A 20,160-nucleotide genomic window follows, 5' to 3' on the forward strand; every position below is an offset into this window, starting at 1 on the left:
GCTCCACACCTACAAGATCTTGGAAGCCTCTGAGAGCAAACCATTAGAGATCAAAATACTGGGGCCCAATGCTTCCACAAAAGGAACTGTTACCTTAAACCATCTGCCCTGGGAAGACAAGGCAGCGAACTTGGTGGGGGGGATGGACAGACCCCTGTCTGAAGATCTCAAGGATATACATCTCCCAGCTAGCATCAGAATTCTTACAGCTGGTTCCCACCAAGATCTCAGAGTCTTTCTTTGGTAGGAAGTGTCCTGTCGGGAAACTGAGGATTCCAAGTTCCCAGAGCCCCTAAGGGAGTCGTACCAGGAAAACGAGACCTGAGGGGAAATATCTGGGATTTTCAAGAGATGCCTTTCTGCACCAGTCACATGGCAAGACCTTTCAGGTCATATTCTTTTTGCTCACCAATCAGAGAGCAGATCTCTTAGACAGTGTCTTTTCTTACCAAACATGAACCAGACACTTCAGGCAATGCTTTTCCTCACTAATCAGTGTTAGGACTGGCCAGGTAGTGTTTTTCCTCACCAATCAGGTGGCAGAATCCTAGAAGCATTGTTTTTCCTCACCAATCAGTACATACTGAGAATCCTACCCTTTCCCGTCACATTTCCCCAACAGGATATGCAGATATCCTTCTGAGCAGAATCCATCCATACATTTCTTTTCTTTTGTGAGTTCTCCCAGGGTTCCCACCAATGCTGGGGGTAGCTGCTGTCCAGGGCTGGAGGGGAAGACCCTAAGGCTGACCACAGTGTTTGAAATAATAAGACAGGACCACACCCTTGTCTGCCTGAATTTTGTTCCTCCTGGAAGCCAGCAAAGGAAGCTGGGTGTCTCCACACCATTTAACCGGAGTGGCAGAACCCTAGAGAATGGTCTGCAGGTTCCCTGTCCCTTCCTGACATCTCACCTAGAACAGTGAGAGGCCACATTGTACCCTTGTCCCTCCCCACTGGAACAGAGGAGAGAAAGGGGAGGCAAATGGAAAGATGGCCAAGGCCCTGACCCTTTCTGTCTCTCCAGGGCATATACCTTTCCTGCTCTGATAGTAGAAACTGACAGGACAGTACATAACCACTGCCCTTCTACACATAGCCCAGGCCTTCTCACTACCCTGGCGGAGTTCTCCATTTATCCACCTGAGTGACCCCTGATGATTAGCATTTCTGGGCCAAATCCCCAAGAAATCTATGTGCAACATGTTGTTTACAAGACCCTGGCTTCAATTTCTTCTGTAAATAAAAGACAATGAACACTTGGGCACAGGCAAATGAGTTGGATACCTTCCAATTACGTTTCTAAAAACCCAAAGTCCTCTCTCCCTGGTCAAGTCCCTGCTCACACCTTCCTGCCACTGCAGGCATTTCTTGGGTCCCTTTGCCAATGCCACCTTCTCAGTACCTGTTCAAAGTCTCTGGGGGAATTCTCACCTGAATCAGTTGTTTTTTGATGTGGAAATGCCCAAAATACCTTTATGCTTAAATTTCTCTAGACAACCACCAGAGGCAGTCTTAAGTCCATAGATCTGGAAGGGAAGCTTGCTTGTATCTTGGGAGCCACCCTGTTCATTGGGATGGAAGAGGCTTCTCCTCAAGATGCAGACTGGGAACCTGTTTTGTTTGTTTTTTATTTTGTAATAAAGTGTTCCATACAAGCAGAGCTGGCTTCATGGGCCCTGCACTCATAAGGGCACATGCTTCGTGAAGCTCTGCTGTTGCCATTTTGAAATTCTTAGTAATTCCTGAACAAGAAGTCCCATATCCTCATTTTGCACTAGGGCCTGCAAATTATGTAATCAGTCTGATGCACAAGTGCCCAACATCTGGTGGATTTCCTGTTAAGATGATGATACTTTGGCTACAGAGGGATTTATCTACTGTAGCTCATCATCTGGGCCTGAACCTGCCATGGCTTGGGTTTCTCCTGTGTCAGGACTCCGTCCATGCTAGATTGTAGCCCAAGAGCTCTCAGAGATAATATCTTCTTAGGAAGCCATGTTCACGGCAAGCCTAGGCTCTGGGCCCCAAATTCTGAACCCAAAGAGCCCTGATTCTTGGAATTCCTAAAAGCTAATGTGTGTATGTGTGTGTGTGGGGGGGGGGTGCACTTTCCCCCTTCCCCAACGTCACTAAATTTCCTGGCATTTCATCAGCTCCTCTGAATCATCTCATCATTGCTTCATTTTTGTTACTGGAAGAAGACAAACAACAGAAAGCTAAAATATTAGTGCTTGCTTCAGTGAACGAAAATAGAGTCTCCCGTCTCCTTTTAATTTTTTGTCCTGAGAAGTAAAGCTATTTGCAGGTGGATTAAATGTTCCTTCTGAGCCCCTGCCCCTGAAGCTGCAACTGTGCGTGTCTGTGTCTGTGTGAATGTCGGGAGTGGGGGGGGGGGGCCAAGGGGCGGGAGGCGCACACACAGCCAAAGAAATCCGTCTGCCTGGTTTTGGTAAAAGAGAGTCCTTTGTGCCGACATAAGCCTGGTGAACATGACCCCCGCCCTGTGGTATGCAGCACACCTGTGCAGAGGGACAGACGCTGGGAGGGGGCGGGGCGGGGGTGGCAAGCCCAGAGCCCAGCGCCTGCACAAAGATCACACCTTCTCCTTTCTTCTCCTTGGAGCCATTTTTCCATTGCCCCTTTGTTTCAGCTTATGCCTCCGAATACCAAGGAGGCCGTGGGTGAGAGAGAGAGAGAGAGAGAGAGAGAGACAGAGAGAGACAGAGAGAGAGACAGAGAGAGAGACAGAGAGACAGAGAGAAACAGAGATAGAAAGAGACAGAGACAGACAGGAACAGAAACAGAGACAGAGGCAGAGTCTATGCTGATTTGTAGGTGGTCTGGAAAATATGAAAAGAAAAGGAGAAGCACACAGAAAAGAGAAGAAGGACAGTGTTCCCAAAGCCCGGCCCCACCGCCTACCTTTGCAGGCCTTCCGGTGGGTGATGGGCTTGCCCATGTCGCGGTAGTAGCCCTCCTTGCAGTAGTGGCAGTGGCGGCCAGCAGTGTTGTGGCGGCAGTTGAGGCAGACGCCCCCACTCTTGCGCCCCGACAGCTTGTACAGCTCCATGTTGAAGCGGCAGCGCCGGGCATGCAGGTTGCAGTTGCAGGCTGCGGGGGAGGCAGGGAGAGGTATCAGGGAAGGGGTACTCGTGGAGGCCCCAAGAGACCCTGTCCCCCAACACCCTCCTTCTATTCCACTGCAGGGCAGAGAGGCAGTCTTTTCTCTGGGAGCTTCTTGGTTCCCCAGTTTGCATTCATAAGCACCATTAACCACCTCGTAGTACCTGAACCATGGCTGAGGCTCCTGCTTCCTCCCAGATGGAGACTGTTCATTTCCCTCAGTGCCTGGTCCACCTACACACCTCCGAGTTGGGAGGCAGAGGTGGCATCCTCCTTGTGCTTATATCCTGCTTGCTATGGGCTGACTCGTATCTCCCCACCTGCATTCATTTGCTGAAACCCTAGCCCCAGGACTCAGAATGTGACTGTGTTTGGAGACAGGGCCTTGAAAGAGGTGATTAGGTTAAAATGAGGTCATTAATCCAATCTGACTGGTGTCTTCATTAGAAGTGGAAATTTGGACACACAATAGAGGTACCAGGGGTGCACAGTACAAAGGAAGGACCATGTGAAGACACAGGGAGAAGGCAGCCACCTGTAAGCCAAGCAGAGAGGCTTCAGGAGAAACCAACCCTGCTGACACCTTGACCTCAGACTTCCAGCTTCTAGAACTGGGAGAAATAAATGACTGTTGGTTAAGCCGCCAGGTTCACGGTGCTTTGTTACAGCAGCTGAGCAGGCTCATGCGCTGCTTCCAGGCACCCACCTCCACCTGCACACACTCCCCCCTCCCTTAAGCTCTGGCCGCCAGGCCGTGCTCTCCTCCTCCCATTCCTCCTCGTGCCCCTGACGCTGCTAGGGCCTGCTGCGCCACCTTCCTACCCACCACCCACTTGGGCGACTTCCCACGCTGCTGACTTCAGGATCCTCTGGAGAGGGCCCTCAGCATCCTCCTCTCTGGTTCCTCCTGCCCACTCTTTCTCCTCTCTACCTGTTCCCTACATTCTCCTCAGGACTCAACACCCTTTCCCCTCCGCTCTGATGCTCTCCTGGTCGGCCTTGTTCACCCCTCATGGCAGGAGGACCGCCTCTGCGCTCCTCACTCCCAAATCCATATTTCCAGCTCCCACTCTAGAGTCACCACTTGGATCCAAAGGGGCCTCCCCTAAATCCATTCACTCTTCTCCATCCTACCAGGCCTTGGTCTCTCTGAGCTGAGCCCTCTATTGTATTCTCAAAACTGTAACCACAGTAGGAATTCTAAATACCAATCTGAGAACCTGCTACCTATTGAAAATGTTTCAGTGGCTCCCAGTTTTTCCCCTGGTTAAAATCTAAACCATTTCACACAGCCTCCAGGGAAGCAGCTGATCCTGCTTCCCTTTCTCACTCTTATGCTTCAGTGCCTAGGGCATGCCTTGTGTGAGGAACCCTTGCCTGCCCTCTCTGTGACTTTGCAGATGCTGTTCCTTGCCTCCTAGGACCCTCTTCTCCCGAGCCCACTCCTCATCTGCCTGCATCCTTCTCATCCTCCATGTCTTGGTTTCAATGTCACGTCCAGGCCCATTTTCACCTCCTACCAGCCTGGCTTAGGCACAAGGGGCCATGGGTTCCCCAGGCATCCCGCGTGGCCCCCACACAGTCCTCCTCAAACCACACTGTGACTCATGCTACCTGCCTTTTTCCTTAGGCCTCTAACACCAGAATAATTCCAGCCTAGATCCAGCCTAATCTTGCTCACTGTAACACGATTTGCCCTGCTTGTGTGTTAAGCTCATTTCAAATTGCATTTTATGTAATTTCTAAAGAAATACATTTTAATGCCAGACAGTTGAAAAACAAAAACAGAAAGGAAAAAATTGCACTCAAATTTCCACCAACTGCTGTTAACACAGGGGTTCTTCCTCACAGGCTTTAATTAACATTTGTTCAGCTGTGAAGCTATTTAATTCTTTCCTACAGACATGGATCGCACTTGTACATCTCGCGTTTGTAGCCTATTATCTCATAATGGTGAACATATTTTAGTGTCAGGTAACATTCTTCATAATTTTGAAAGGTTGTCTAGTCTGCTGCTGTACGGATATATGTAATGGGCTTGTTGGATCCGCAGTGGGTGCATTTAAAAGGAGGGCCTCCCTGGGTTGGGTAGTTAGGTTGTTTCCAGTTGTTCACTATTGTAAACAACCCAGGGGTAGCCACCTTTGAACATACGTATTTGCACTCTGCTCTGAGGGCTGCTGTACAGTAAATTTCTCAAGACAGAATTGGTAGTTAAATTTTGGATCAACGTGTCTTTAACTAGGGATCCAAACTGCCAAATTGCCCTCAAGAAAGGGTGTCCCATCAGCAGGATACGAGAGCTCCTATTTCGCCACATCCTTGAAAAGAATAACAATATTCATTTGGTATCAGCATTCTTTTTTTTAATCTTTGCCAATTCGTCTGGAAAACATACACACATGATTTTAATTTGCATGTCTTTGATTACCAGTGAGGTTGGATGTTTCTCCATGTGTTTGTTTTTCTATTTATATTTCGTTTTTTGTGCATTGCCTGTTCATGCCATTTGCCCAATTTTCAAATAAGGTGGGGTCTTTTTTTTCCATGATGTCGAGCGCTCTTATATATGATGGATTAAAACCCATTTGTCTTTCCTACCATACAAGCTGCAAATATTTTTACTGTTTCTTATTCATATATTACTTTTGTGGTTTTAAGAAACTATTTCCCTAATTTTTTCTCTGGTGTTATGATAAGCTTCTTTAAATGATCTTCCTGGAGTTACCCTCCAAATCACACACCTATTAGTCACTTAATTTACAAGTAGAGATGGACAAGTGCTTTAGAGGAGGTGCTGTGGGGAGACAAGAGAAGACTCAGCACACCTTACGTCTGGAAGCAGCCAGACTCCATATTAGGCCAGAGAATGATTCCGTTGAGCCTGATGAGCCTCCCTCAGCACCTCTAGCCCTTGGGGGCTGAGCTCAACTGTACAAAGAAAAAAACTGCAGCCACACCCTGCCTATTAGCACAAAGGACCCTTGTGCACACACAAGTTCACTGTCCCTCTGGACTCACTCGGCCAGACTAGGGTGATAGGTGGCTGCTCAGAGGGGTGAACTGACTGACCTACTTAGCCCAGGACCACTGAACCAGCAAATCGGGTGGGGGGGTGGAGTGGCAAAACTGGAATACGGGGTCTTCTGGCTCATGGTCCAGTGCCCCACAGGAAAGGACCCATATCACTGAAAGGAACAGCTGGGCTCAGAATATAGCCTGGAATTTGGCTCTTACCTACTAGCAGAGAAGTCACAGGGCCTGGCACACCTGCCCAGGGACAGGGATCTGGAAAGATCACCTTGGCCTCACTTCCTGAGGCCTCTCTCATACTGGGAAAGGCCTCAGTAACAGCATCTTCTTGGTCCTTCTTGGAGGCAGATGCTAATCCTTCATCCTCCTCTGTGAGAACAGCTTCAGCTTTCCTCCATTCCACCAACAGGGCCACCCAGCTTCTGAGCCCCTCCCAGAAGCTCGGCCCCCAGCTATACCCCAAGGGGAACCTTGGACTGGTATCTCTCTTCCATATGCACCTTGCACCAACAAAAGGTTCTTCCCAAACAACCGGCCACACAAAAGAAAACTCGGAGGTCTAACATCAAAAGGCAGGCCTCCTTTCTCTCCCCCATTTGGAGCTGTCAGAGGACATCAAGTGGCAATTGCCTACGCTCAACCTTCTGCAAAGTATTTTACAGCTTGTTTTCTTTTCTCTTTGTTTTATTTTCACTGCACAAATGGAAAAATGCATCGGGCAAAGCAGCTCACATCTGGATCCGTTGGCTCCACACAGAGATGTCGCCCAACTCCTTGCCTGTCCCCAGCCCCTTCCCGGGAGAGACACCTTAATCCCTCATGTCTTCCTGTTTATCTCCTTCCTCTCTAGGAGGCAAAAATATTGAGTATTCATTTCATGATCAGATTTCAAGGCAGGAAGGAAAGGGCAGCTTTGTGAGAACAGACAAGTCAGCCGGGGCGGCGGGGGTTGGGGGGCGGGGAGGGCATTGCAACTTCTAAGGAAGGCTGCCCTGTGAGGGGTTGCATCCAGTCCAAGGGTCCCCCACCCACCCAGTGAGAGCTGCTCTGGTCTAGACCCCGAGCTCTACGCCTACCTAAGCTGTCATGTAGGATCACCAAGGATACATCACATGTGGCTGCATTTTACATCCATGGGGCAGGTGGGAGGAGAATGAGAAACCCACGGACACATTCCCCAACCTGAAACCTGACAGGAAATGGGACCCAATAGATGAGATTCTATTTTCTGCTTCCATCAAAAGTTCTTCTAAGTTCTATTTTAACATATGCCAGTCACCACTTTTCCTTAAGCTTTTCCAAACCTCCTTCTCCAGCCTGGATTGTCCAACCTCTTGCCACACCCAGGCCAGTTCAATTTGACACACATTTAGGCACTCTAGCTGCATGCCAGGTCCCGTGCCATGGGCCACCAGGAGACAGGATGGACAATGCACTCTCAACTGTCCAGGTGAAGGGACAGATGAGAGACTCTTGCCATCGGTCTCTCAGATAAAGTGGGACAAATGCTCTCCCCAGATGCATTGTTTCCTAGAGAACTGGAACAGTATTTGCCCTTATATCTGCTAGCCCGGAGCAGACCTCAATATGTTTTTGTTGTATAAATGAGAGCAAAAAGTGAGTAAGTCAGAGAGAAGATGGATGGATGGATGGATGGATGGATGGATGGATGGATGGATGGATCGATGGTAGGTAGGTAGGTAGATATGCAGGACAAATGGAGGATTGCGTGGTCTGCCTAGACTACACCCCAACAAGGCATTGCCTTGTGACACTTGTGACACTTCTTTTGTTGTTGTTTTGAAGTACTTAATACTTGTCTTGCTGCATTAACACATTGATTTAACTACTGTCTGCTCAAGTAGACTGCAGTACTTTAAGGGGAAGAACCCATATCTGGGATGCCCTGGACTCCTCCCAGGACCCTGGGTAGGGCCTTGTACACAACAGAGACTGAATCTGCATCCATTAGTTTGACGAGTTTAGCAAACACAGATGTCGGCCCTCTCCCAATAACACCCTGATGAACTCACCTCCAATCCCACCAGGGCTAACCCAGGCCCAGAAAGAATCCAGTGGACATGATTAAGCCATAGCCTGGTCCTGTCTCTCGGGGAATCTGGCCCTGGTTCGCTCAAGGGCTCTCAATAGAAGAGGAAGCCCGTTGGCTATGGGCCTCCTCAGAGGCTCTGTGCTTGGCTCAGGGACCCTCTGCCCTTCCAGAACACAGGATCACTCCTGACATTCTTCCCTCCCTCCCACAGCAGATCTTTTGAAAAGGTTGCCCCATTGTTATTTCTGCAGCATAACAGGAAATTTTGGACTGACATATGTGGAGCTGAACTGTCCAAAATAACTGGCCCACGTATACACCATCGACAGGCTGGGGAGTTTGCATACAAGAAACTAGTCCCCAGCCCTGGGCTTCCTGTGCACCCCTGTAAGCACAGCTCTAGATCTGCCATCACTGGCGACCACTTGCATGTGTCCGGGCCACAGGAGCAGGCTGGGGCGTGGTGGGCACTTGCAGGGCTGGGGGCAGGTGCTGCTTTTCTCACCAGTTTCTTAGCTAATTTTATCTGTGGCTGCTGGGTAAGGAACATGAGACCTACTCACTGCACGAAGTGTTCACAATTTCCGGGGGTAATGGGGGTGCGTGGAGCGAGGATCAGAGCAGCGGTTCTCAACTGAGGGGTGATTTTATACCCTCCCCCCTCCCCCCCTCCCCCCCCACCCCCCCCCCCCCCGCCTGCAGACATTTGGCAATGTCTATAGACAATGGAGGGCGGTGCTACTGGCATCTACGGGATAGAGACCAGAGATGCCACTACATCCTCCCATGCATAGAACAGGCTCCCACGCAACAGTTAACCAGCCCAAAATGTCAACAGCACCAAGTGTGAGAAACCCTGGGTTTGAGAGACTGAGACTTCTCCACCTCCAGGGTATGTGAATTTTTATAGCCCTTTACTGCTGTTTAAGACTCTGCTCTCTAAGTGCAGATCCTATAGCTTTGAATGCTGCCCAGGGAATGAATGAGGTTCTCAACTTCGGCAAATGCGACTGAAGCCTTTAAAAGGACCAGATGCTGGTGTGAGTGCAAGCCAACAAGACCAAGACTGCCCTCCCAGGGTGGTAGACAGTGCTCTAGCGACACTCTAGAAACCTTCGCAACAGATCTGGAATTTCCAACTGTGCTGAGTGCTACCCGGACTGACAGTTGGGGAGGCCATTCTTCTGGGCTCTGTTAGGAACGAGGTAGAGGCAATAGGGCCTGAGAAGAGAATCAGCACAGCCAGAATAGTGTCACCAACTGAAACGTGCGTAGGAGTCACCCCAGCATCCTGCTCGGACGCAGATTCTGGTTCAGGAGGTCTGTGCTGGGGCCTGGGAGTCTGCATTTCCAATGAGCACCGAGGTGATGTTACTGCTGCAGGTCAGGAGACCAGCACAGGTTGGTGGAACTGGAACTAAACTGAAAAGAAATCAGTTGGAATTTAGGGCACTCTCTGGAGAGAGGGTCCCCAGGAAGGTAAGGGGCGAACTTACAGCGGGGAGTCTGTAATGGAATAGTGGGTGCAGACCTGGTTTAAAAGAAATGTCTCCTTAAACTATTGTTTTAGAATAATAAAAATATTTGAGTTATTTTTAGTTTGAGGTAATTTATATTTCTTTTTACTTACTACTTTGTATTCTACTTACTTAGAAATTGCTTGACGCTTGTTTATGAATTTTAAGTATCCGCCACCCCACCCCACCCCCCACAGTGGAATCTTCTCTGAGCCCCGTTTTCAGCTTCTGAAATGACCAGGCTGAGGAGTCACTGCTCCTCACACACCTGGCTCCTGCCAGCACCAGGGGGACACTCTGAGCTGGGCTCTCAAAGGGCTCCTTTTGAGAAACGCTGAGGCAAGACTGACCCAAGCATTTCCAGGGCCTGGATTCTTTTGTGTCTACAGCTGAGCTGGGCGTAAAAGAAATGATTGTACATGTGGATAAATCTGTGACACAGTCAAAGCCTAGCCTGTAGGTTTCACTTTACTAATAGAAAATCTGGTAGATCATGGATTTATTTATTCATTCAACAAATATTTACTAAGCACCTACCATGTTCCAGACACTAGGCATGGTGCTGGGGATACAACAATGAGCAGGACAGGTGTGGTCCCTGCCCTCCCGGAGGCTTGCAGATACTTGGTGTGATAAAAGTCTGGTTTGTGTTGCTGCCATTGCCACCTCAGTACAAGGTCAAACCCTACACCCAAACATGGGGCTCAAACCTGTGAGAAATCAACACACAATGCAGCGGTGACCAGGTAGGCAACCACTAAGAGACCGGAAGCATCTCCCAGGAGCAGCTGGGTTCCAGTCAAGGCTCTAGGGTTTGCAATCATTTGAAGGGTGCCTTGTATAAATTTTAATCTTACATACACTGTATTAAAATATCACCTAAACATGGCCAGGAGAACTGGACAATTCATTAGTCTAAAAGAAGAGTCAAGAGTCCACACTGGGTATGACAGGGCCCAGGTGAGCTGAGGATGTTCCATGGACTCTCAGAGGTCCCAGAGAACACATGAGGGAGGGCGTGGCACCTCGAAATATGAGATGGGGCCACCAATGGCATCCCCGACAGGACCTGCTTCTGCATTCAACAAATACTAAGGGAGTCCCTGCGACGTGTCAGCCTCTGAGTCGGGAAGCACAGCTGCTACAGGGTTAACACCCTAGCACTTCGCTGTCTCAAAACTTTGCCCCCCTCCTCCTTTTCTCCAGCTATGGTTTTCAATCCAAATCACCACTAACTCCCTCCCAAGACTCCAACATGTGAAAGTTCTCAAACGGGTGCCCAGAATCACTGGGTTTGCCTATCAAGACACAGACAGCTGAGCCCCACACCCAGAAGTCTCTGATCAGTAGGTTACAGGTGGGGCATGAGACTCTGCACTGCTAACAATTTCCAGGTGAGGTTGAACTGCTCTTCCAAGGGCCACACTTTGAGGACCACTGGTAATAATAACCACCAATAATACAGAGAGGAAAAAAGATATCTGAGGACAAGGACCAGAAGCCCACATGTAATGTAATTATTATTAAGTAAAATCAAATGGCACACAACTGATATGACACTATAAGGGAGCAAGGGCAAGAGGAGAATGAGCTGGACCTGATTTGGGAGACCGTGGACCTGCGCACTACTCCTGGCCCTGAAATTCCCCCAGGTGTGCGACCCCGGAAAGCCCACATGGCCTCCCTGAGCCTCAACATTCTCATTGGAAAAATGAAGACATTGGGTTTGATGATCTCTGAGTACTTTTCTGGCCTTTAAGGTCTATAGCTGCAGGACACCAAAACTCCTAGAAGGTAAGGAGCAGATTCACGTCAGCAGGGGCGCTTCAGGAGGGCACCTGGGAGTTCAGGAGAAGAATGCTCCAGGTGGGAACACATCACATGGTGGGACTATGCAGGCAGGTAACAGGACCAAGCAGTTAGGCCACCCCCAGCAAGGAAGATCATATAGATGGGGCATGATGATACCACGACCCTGAGGGGGCCCCCTGCAGGCTTCTGCACTGATGGTAGCCTTCAATAGGGGAACAGCCTCAGAAGGGGAGTACTCTACAGGACTGGTGACCACCTGGGTCTTCCAAAAGGAGGAGGTGTGGCAAGCATACTCTCTAGGGTACTCGGCAGAAGAAACCATTCTGAAGGAGAAAAAAATCCCCTTTGGGTGCACATGGGAGGCCCATGGGGCCATGGGGGGCTTTGGTGAGAGGATTTCCAGGAGAGCAGTTAGCAACAAGGAACTCCCTGGTGGGCCTGGGAGCCCCTGAAGCTAAGTTCTCAAAGCCGGGTTGGGGGGCCACTGACCTCTCTCAAAGTCTCAATGACGGCACCTCCTCTAGGGAAACAGACGTCTGAAAAGCCATAACTTTGTTCTTAAAATTTTCAACTTGAACATAAAATCCTTGCCCCCTGACCTGTGCTTTATCTCCGATATCAGAAACAGAATCGACAAGAGGTGGATCAAGGTGGTAGCAAAAATGAAAAAAGAAAAAACAAATAACTGGGAAATGCCTTCGAAACCCAGTCCTGGGTGTCAGTCAAGGAGGCTGAAGTTCCCTGGCCAAGGCAGGCTGTAGATGGTTTCTGATAAAGTCCCTGGAGATAAGTGGCCTGTGTTTGTCGAGGGCTTAGAGAGCTTTAGCTGAGTCTGCACACAAAGGGGCCCTCTGTCAACAGTCCTTCAGGCCACTAATAGGGCTGAGCAAACACTAGGGTAACAAGCTCTTCACACCTGTGGGGCCTGGGAAAGGCCGGGCCCTTTTGTCAAGATGTCAGACAAAAGAGCTGTTGGGAGCCCTTGCCCCAACCCAGCCAGACCCTCTGAGGCTTCTGGAGACGGGACTGGGGGCAGGGGGATAAGTCTGAGGTCTGCGAATCTTGCTCCTTCTTCAAGCAGATATGTGAACTCCAGCTGGGCTGGGCAGACTGGCTGATAATATGGCCCCTGAGAACAGGCTGATTGGTAAACGGACCTGAGAGGGCATTCGTGGGGCTGTGACTGTGGCCACAGCATGATTAAGGGTACCAGGGAGAGGCCAGCTCTCTCCAAAGCATAGCCACGGCCCGGTGGCTTTCTTTCTGGCTGTCTGGGACAACCGGCCCCTCCCCAGTTGACTGTGCAGGGCCATTCCCCAAATCAGCTTGACCTCGCCATCATATTTTCCACTGACTTTTTTCTCTGTAAACATCCTAGCCTTTTCTCTCCCTTGCCCTTTTTTGGAGGCTGCGCCTCCCCCTAAGGCTTTGAAACAATCCCCTCCTCGCGTCTCCCAGTCCTTTTGCTGCTAAGTAGTAACTCAGGGCTCCTGCTGCACAAGCATCCTCCTCTCTGCCTGACAGGGAGGCCCCTCTCCCTGCAGGACATGCCAGGGAGGCTCTGAGTCTTCACCAATTCTTTGTCTGCAGCACAGTTCCTAGGATCCTCCCTTCGCAGAGCCCCGCCCCAGACAGCTGGGGAGGGTGGGCCCTGCCTTGTCACCTCCCTCAGATAGACACTTCAGCCCTAGACCAAGCACAGAATTCCCAACTCCAATCAACCCTCCGCCCCAAATCCCTCTTCCAACACTCCTCTCACCTACCTTGTCACTGCCCTGTTCTGAAACTCTCCATGGCTGTCTACTGACTACCAGATGCAAACTCTCTTGTCCTCAAGGGTACTGGTTTCAAAACAGAGGTCCAGAGACGAGGGGTCTTGCTTCTCCCTTATGGTGGTCCCTATAAGAACACCTCCACCCCACTCCCACCCACACCCAAGATATCAGCCACACAGGAGGAGGAGGAGTCCTCCAGGGGCAGAAACAGGCTCTTGGGGCTGGTGCGGGCTTCCCAGTTTTCCCAGTTTACCCTCTTGTCATGGAAGAGATAAGAAAAATGAGGCCCCCATGGGCAAAGGAACCTTGCCAAGGACCTGGAACTAGTTAGGGAGCACACCTACCTCAGGGCTCCTTCCAGACCTCCCACATGGAGAGGATGACATGGCCTTAGGCAGAAAGAAGCTTGATAAACCCCTGTGGCTACTGGAATTCATTTCTGGAGAGGTTGTCTGAGGAAAACTCTGCCCCACTGCGGCTTAGGTTGGCAAGAAATCCTCTTTGCCTTGCCGCCTGTCCACCCTGCCCAGATGCCTGTCTGGCAGCATGAGGCTTCCTTCCCATCTTTTTCCCCAGAGGTGGTACACACATTTCCTGTGCTTTATTAAATGGACACATGAAGGCTGATTTGCCAGCCATGCCGGCCAAGCCCGGCCCCAAGCTCCCTGCGGTCATTCGCCGTAGGTAACGGGTCCCATCTCCAAGTCTGGCACATGCCAAGCTGGAGATGCCAGGCTGGGCTCCAGCGGCAGTGGGAGAGGCTGGCGGTGAGGGAGGTTTAATGACTTGCAGTCGATTCTGTTCGCCTGACACCAGGCAGGAAAACATGCAATTCTCAGGTCACCTTTTCCACTCTCTTCACCCTGTCTCACAGGTAGTGTCCCTCTGCATTTGACCAGTTATTTAATTCAACTCTTCAGTTAGCTTTGACTTGGGCTTTCGGCTCAGAAACCAACCTAATCTGCAGCCTCAACTGTTCTAGAAATACGACACTGCACACAGGGCCAGGTGAGCTCAATAGTTCGAGGCTCTTGCTCGTAAATACGAATAGGCTGAAACCGGGGTCCCTTGGGCCACTCCAGGTCAACACCAATGTACCTTCTCATTTTCCTAATTCACTCGCTAACCAGAGTTGCCAGACTTAGCAAAAAGGAATACAGGACGCCTAAGTTCAATTAGAATTTCAACAAAAAGTATTTGTAAAAGTATGCCCAAGTGTCTGGCGATCCTATCTTGAACATCTTCCAGACCCCAGTCAAATGCGTGCTTTGCTTAAAATGTATGATTTTATGTAACAGTTTTTAATCAAGAGAAACTCCAATCTTTTCAGCACCCAAAAGTCCCAGAAGAGGTTAAGAGGGCCACTCAATTCAAGAGAACCAGCAGAGAAGAGGTCTGTTCAGGCTTTTCTGCAGTTGAATGCTCTACCACTGAGCTATACTCTACAGGCTTTTCTGAACCCCGACGGTTGTCTGATTCTTCAGTTCCTATCTGGTCAGTGCCATCCTGTCCTTCCTTAATCACTTCCCTTTCTCCATCTGCTAAAAGAAGACAGAAATCTCTGTCTGAGACCACTTGGAAAAGTGACAGAAGGAAAAGACCCTGCCTATCTGATGACCCAAAAAGTGTTCTCCTTGCCAAAGACAGCGCTGTCTGTGCTGAGCAGACAGGGCACCTCACTGTCCCCACCATCTTCTCAAGGGGCCCCAGTATTCCCGAGCACATCTCAATTCCACATGCAAAGATCCCCATGTGGAATCACACTGTTGTTTATGAAGAAATGGAAGGAGAAAGGCAATTATGATCAGAATAAGCCAAAATCTTTACCCAAAAATGTCCATTTTCATCAGGACATGCCTCCTGGTGGAACTGATCAAACTCTAAACCCCAATTCTGAATCCAGTTATTTTAATCAAACCAGTAGGTAAAATTTATTTAGATAACAGAAAAGTGTTTATCCAATTGCAATTAAAGACTTTCGTTAAACATCATACCACTGAAGAAGGTAGGTGGCCTGCCAGAAAATTGAGAAAAAATGACAGGAAAAGGCAGATTCCAGCTGACCAAGAACAGAATGGGCAACCCCCGAGACAGAGTGATCTTGTCATTCCTGGAGGCATTAAAGTAGAGGAAAACAGTACAGATTCTAGTTCTAGGGAGCAGGTCAAACTGGGCTAATATAGCCCCTCCAACTCAGAGAGCCTCAGTGGAGATACTTCTCCACCCCTGGGCTGCGAGCTCCTTCCAGGTTTGAGGCTAAGACTGGCCTCATTAATATTCTTATACATGAGTTTGTAGAGGGGAGTCCTGAGAAGTCTTCCAGTCTATAAATGACCATCAGTCCTTGGGGTAGGAACTGTGCACACAGAAAGAAGGCAGCAGAAAAACTTCCTTGTGGGCAAATGTGGGGATTCATTTGCAGAAACCAAACCAGATGATCCTTCTGGAAGGATGTCCTAAGTTAACAGCTACAGCTAGGGAACACTGCCTGGGGGCTACAGGCACCACTTCCTCACGGGGAGTAGTCCGTGCAACCACAGCACTGATAGTGGAGGCTTAGCTCAAAACCAGCCAGTCTTCAAAGGCTTTAGGGCAAACTAATCTTTTGCAGAAAAGCACATAGAGCTGTGTGCTGAGGGACCTCTGGGGGCTCTAAGAAAGGGAAGACAGAGAATGAATGCACAGCCTGAAGGATGTGGTGAGCAAGTGGTGGGGAGCAGAGAGGGCAGAGGCAGGAGATGGGAGCAGTACTGGAAGATGGAATAGCTTATACCTGGCCACCTTGACCCACTTTAGCCACCATAAGCGTGACAGATGACTTGCATGGAGTCATCTCTATACACCAAGGTAAGGACCAGACACCCACGATGATGTTTACTCTTCACAACCTCCCCCTGCAGCAGGGATCACTGGCGTCCCACCTTGCACTCTACTACGCTGCTTCCTCCTCACAACCTCAGTTTCCCCATCATGAAGCATGCACCACCGCCTTCAAGGTAAGCCATGGAGATAAGTGAGGGATGTGTGTGAAAGGGTGCAGAGGTCTCCAGAGGGGGGCTCCCAATTCAAGACAGCTGCAGCTACCCAACCAATGACTTCAGGAAAAGAATCTCCTATCCCTCTTCCTCTCCACGGGAGGCACAGATAGAAAACTAGTATAAACACATTTGCTTTTCTAAACACCCCACACTATACAACTTATATATTATTCTCATCAAAGGAAGCCATACAAAATTTAAAATGGAGGCATAAGGGGCCAACTGTTATATGCTTTATCTACCCAACATTCTCTCAGACAGTGGATGAGGAGGGTACCATCCTGCGCATTTCACAGGCAAGGGTGGCAGGGCCGCTGGCGGGGCTCACACAGCTCACAGAGGGTGACTGGAGCCGGAATCCTGCTCGCCCCGGGTCCGAATCCTGGCTCGTTCCTTCTTTCTCAGCTACAAACGGTGAGGTTCCGCCCTTCCCCCTGGACCTTCACCAGTGACTTCGCTGACTGTAACCAGAATAGAACTATTTAAGGCACAGGCTGGGCCAGGCAGGGGTTGTTTTATGACAATAGTTCCCCTCAGGTAAAGTCTTTGGAAATGTCTTTTCTTGCCCTAAAATTAGGGGGTTTGGGAACCAGACAGGTTCCTTACAGAAGCAGGAGGGGGGGATCCACATGTGGATGCCCCACATTTCTTGGCCCTGGTGCTTCTGGCTGCTTTGCATTTGGCTAATTCCCCAGGCGTCCTCTGTAATTCCACAGTAATGTGGCTTTAATTGTCCCCAAAGCGAACTATTCTTCCTTTATTGTGCAGTAAATTTCCCTCTAGAGTTCAGATTTCATGCGCCTGCCCAAGCCAGGGAGCAAGGGGCCCCACCAGGCACCACTGTCCTCATGGTCAGCCCCTTGTCCTGGCCAGCCAGACCGTTCTCGTCCCTTGGCCCAGAGCTAGGAGCTCAAGACGGCCTCGGATGGAGGTCAGGGCCCCAGGGGCAGGCACACTGGGAAGGAGGCAGGGACTCAGGTCTGTGGTTCTGTCTGGAAAACGAATTAATAAATGCAAACAAGCTGTAACAGCGGGATTCATCAGGCTGAGTGGGGACTTGGTTTTATCCATTTGCTGTTCTGTTTCATCAGCAAATGCCACTGAGGCAGAAGCAGGAGCACAAGGTGCCAAAAGGGGACTCCAGGACCAGTTCAAATCTTCCACCTGTATGACCTAAGCCAGGTCACCTAACTTCTTCCAGTCTGTAAAGAAAGAGTAATTATAAGCGCCCCTTTAGCAGATGAGATCAGGCTAGTAAAACAGTGCAGAGGGTAAGCCTGGAGCTTAATACATGGGTTCAATTTGGTCTGTCACGCACTAGCACAGTGAACCTGACCTGGGGAGTATTTGTTACCCTCTCTGTGCCTCAGTTTCCTTATCTGGGAATGAGGACAATAATGCTGCCCACCTGTTAACAGCAGCTGACACAGGGGACCAGCAACTGAAGTTACTCTTGAAACTGGGATCATTTTGACAACACAGTTCCAGGCATCTGAAGAAGGTCTACTGGATGCTGGCGACACAAGGCTGGGATGGTCTCTGCCCTGGATGGGTTCTTCACGGGGAGACAGACACGGAAGCAGGGAATAATCCACCCAGAACACTCTGCCAGGGGAACGTCATGAACAGGGGGTCACCTCGGGGGTCACCCTTGACTTCTACAGGCCTCCATCCCTAGGGGAGCAAGGCAAGCCCATCTCGGAGAGGCTGACATGGTTAGTACTCAGTTTCAAGAGACTCTCACCGTGACAGTCTTTCCTTCCCAGAACCTGAACCATCAAGAACAGAATCAAGAACAGTACAGAAGTGCAAAAAAAAAAAAAAAACCCTCTCTGAGTAGCCAAAATGGCCGTCACCAGGTTTCCCCACTAAGATTGACGCTATTTAGCTCCAGGAGCAGCCATCTCCACATTCTTACTCTTTGTGTACATGGGGTTCTAACACAGCAAGAAGGGGGAGCTAAAGTCTGACACTGAGGTAGAAGACAGAACAAGAAGCGCATTAAGATCCAAACGCAGCATGCCACGTGAGTGCGCAGAGAAGGGCGAGCCACCGGGCACACCGCAGGAGGCCTCTGCTGCAGGAAACCAAAGTAACTGGTGTGCACAGAGTGGTGGGGCTGGTGGAGCCTCAGAGATGATCCCTGCACCCCTCTCCTTCCAGTCAGAGAAAACAGCCTCCAGTGGATCTCTTCGTCCGTCTAAGGCTCAGGCCTGTCCACCTCTCCCCGGTCACCTGGTCGCGTCTCTGCTTTGTCTCCACTCCTCACCCTGCCAGCGTCTTGGGTCAACCAGCATCTACCGGAACAAGTAAGCCGACGCCCAGGGCCTTGGGTCTGTGGTCTCTTTATCACCAGGAACGTCTCCTCTCCCCTCTACTCCCGTTCAAACAGCCAGCCCTTCTGGAGAAGTCGCGCCACAGGGAAGATGAATACTTCCACAAATCCAGGACCAGAGTCTCCCCAGCCACACTTAACTCCCTCATCGCGTGCAGGTCTTGGCTCAGCTGTTCCTTTTCAGTGAGGCCTGTCTCGAACACCCTACTTATAAACTCCCCTCCACAGCCCTCCCACAGCCCCCTCCTCGGCTTCGTTTTTCTCCACAGCACAGATCACATTACAGCACACACATACTTTACATATTGTTTTTGCTTATTAACTGTAGCATATGTATACTTTACATATTCATTTATTTACTAGGCTCACTCATCTAGAATGTAAGATCCTTGAGGGCAGGGATTTGGGGGGGATCATTTTTGTTGACTGCTACACCCTGAGGGCCTAGACCACAGTGCCTGGTATATAGGAGGTACATAGTAATATCTGTTGAGTTAATGAATGAATGAAGGACGGGGCGCCCTTAAGACTTGTCAATCTCTCTCCTACTTCCTGGAACGATTCCCTATTTCAAATACTCTCCACCCTCTTTAATTCTCCAGCTCCTACCATCTCCTTCCCCATCTCCACAACTACAGTTTTTTGGCCAAACTTCCTATTTCCCAGAAAAAATGGAAACTTTTAGTCAAGCGCTCCTACAACCTGCTGCTACCAACCTTGAAACCACCTTCATTAGGGCCGGCACCCTCTCTCTCTCCTCCCTCTGTGTAGATCTAGTCCTCCCACCATGTCTTGGACGTATCCCCTCTGCCTCTTAAGGAAAAATAAACCATCACCTATCCCTTCTCACGCAGATACTCAGCCTCTTCCTTTTGTTCCCCATTCTACTTGCAGTTTTGCTCACACTGCTCCCCTCTCGAAAAGCCCTCCCTCCATCCCACATCTCCCCTCAGCCACCTTCTCTCCTGGCCTTCTCCATTGTCTCACCTCTGGCTCATTCTTCAGTCTACCGCACTCTGTATTTTTTCTCCCCTTATTCCCCCAGAGTACCCATGCTAAGGCCACCGACAACCATGTCACTGCAAACCCAATCGATGCTTCATCTCCCCTATTAGACATCTCAGCAGGTTTGATGGCGTCTGCCACATCTCCTCTGCAGTCCTCGCTCTGATGTTCATAGCAGCATCCACGCCTGGTTTCCTTAATTAAAGTGGGAGTTCTCCCGGGAGAACTTGGGCCTTCTCTTCTCTCACTTGACTACCTCCCTTGATAACATCACCCAATTCAATTTTCATCTTCTTGAGGAGAAATGAGTCCCAGATTGATAGCTCTGGTCCAGAAATCTTCTCTGAGCTTCTGACACGTGTGTCCGACTACCTGCCCCACATCTCGGATCTCTCAAAGGCACTTTTAACTTAACATGGTCCAAGATCAGGGTCATGACAGTTCCTCCCAAAGCCAGTCGTCTTCT

At 49.8% G+C, this 20,160-nt stretch overlaps 1 protein-coding gene across 3 annotated transcripts in view; it reads right to left on the minus strand.

Annotated features, from left to right (window-relative positions):
• NTN1 (netrin 1) overlaps window positions 1-20,160 on the minus strand; it is a 185,148-nt gene that overhangs the window by 64,443 nt on the left and 100,545 nt on the right. For all 3 annotated transcript variants that reach the window (XM_016154671.2, XM_016154669.2, XM_036222774.1), the window contains exon 3: window positions 2,926-3,114. In XM_016154671.2, the coding sequence (XP_016010157.1) occupies window positions 2,926-3,114 (189 nt within the window). The remainder of the gene's footprint in view (window positions 1-2,925; window positions 3,115-20,160) is intronic.

This window comes from Rousettus aegyptiacus, unplaced genomic scaffold (genome assembly GCF_014176215.1).
Source record: "Rousettus aegyptiacus isolate mRouAeg1 unplaced genomic scaffold, mRouAeg1.p scaffold_m13_p_6, whole genome shotgun sequence".
NCBI lineage: Eukaryota > Metazoa > Chordata > Mammalia > Chiroptera > Pteropodidae > Rousettus > Rousettus aegyptiacus.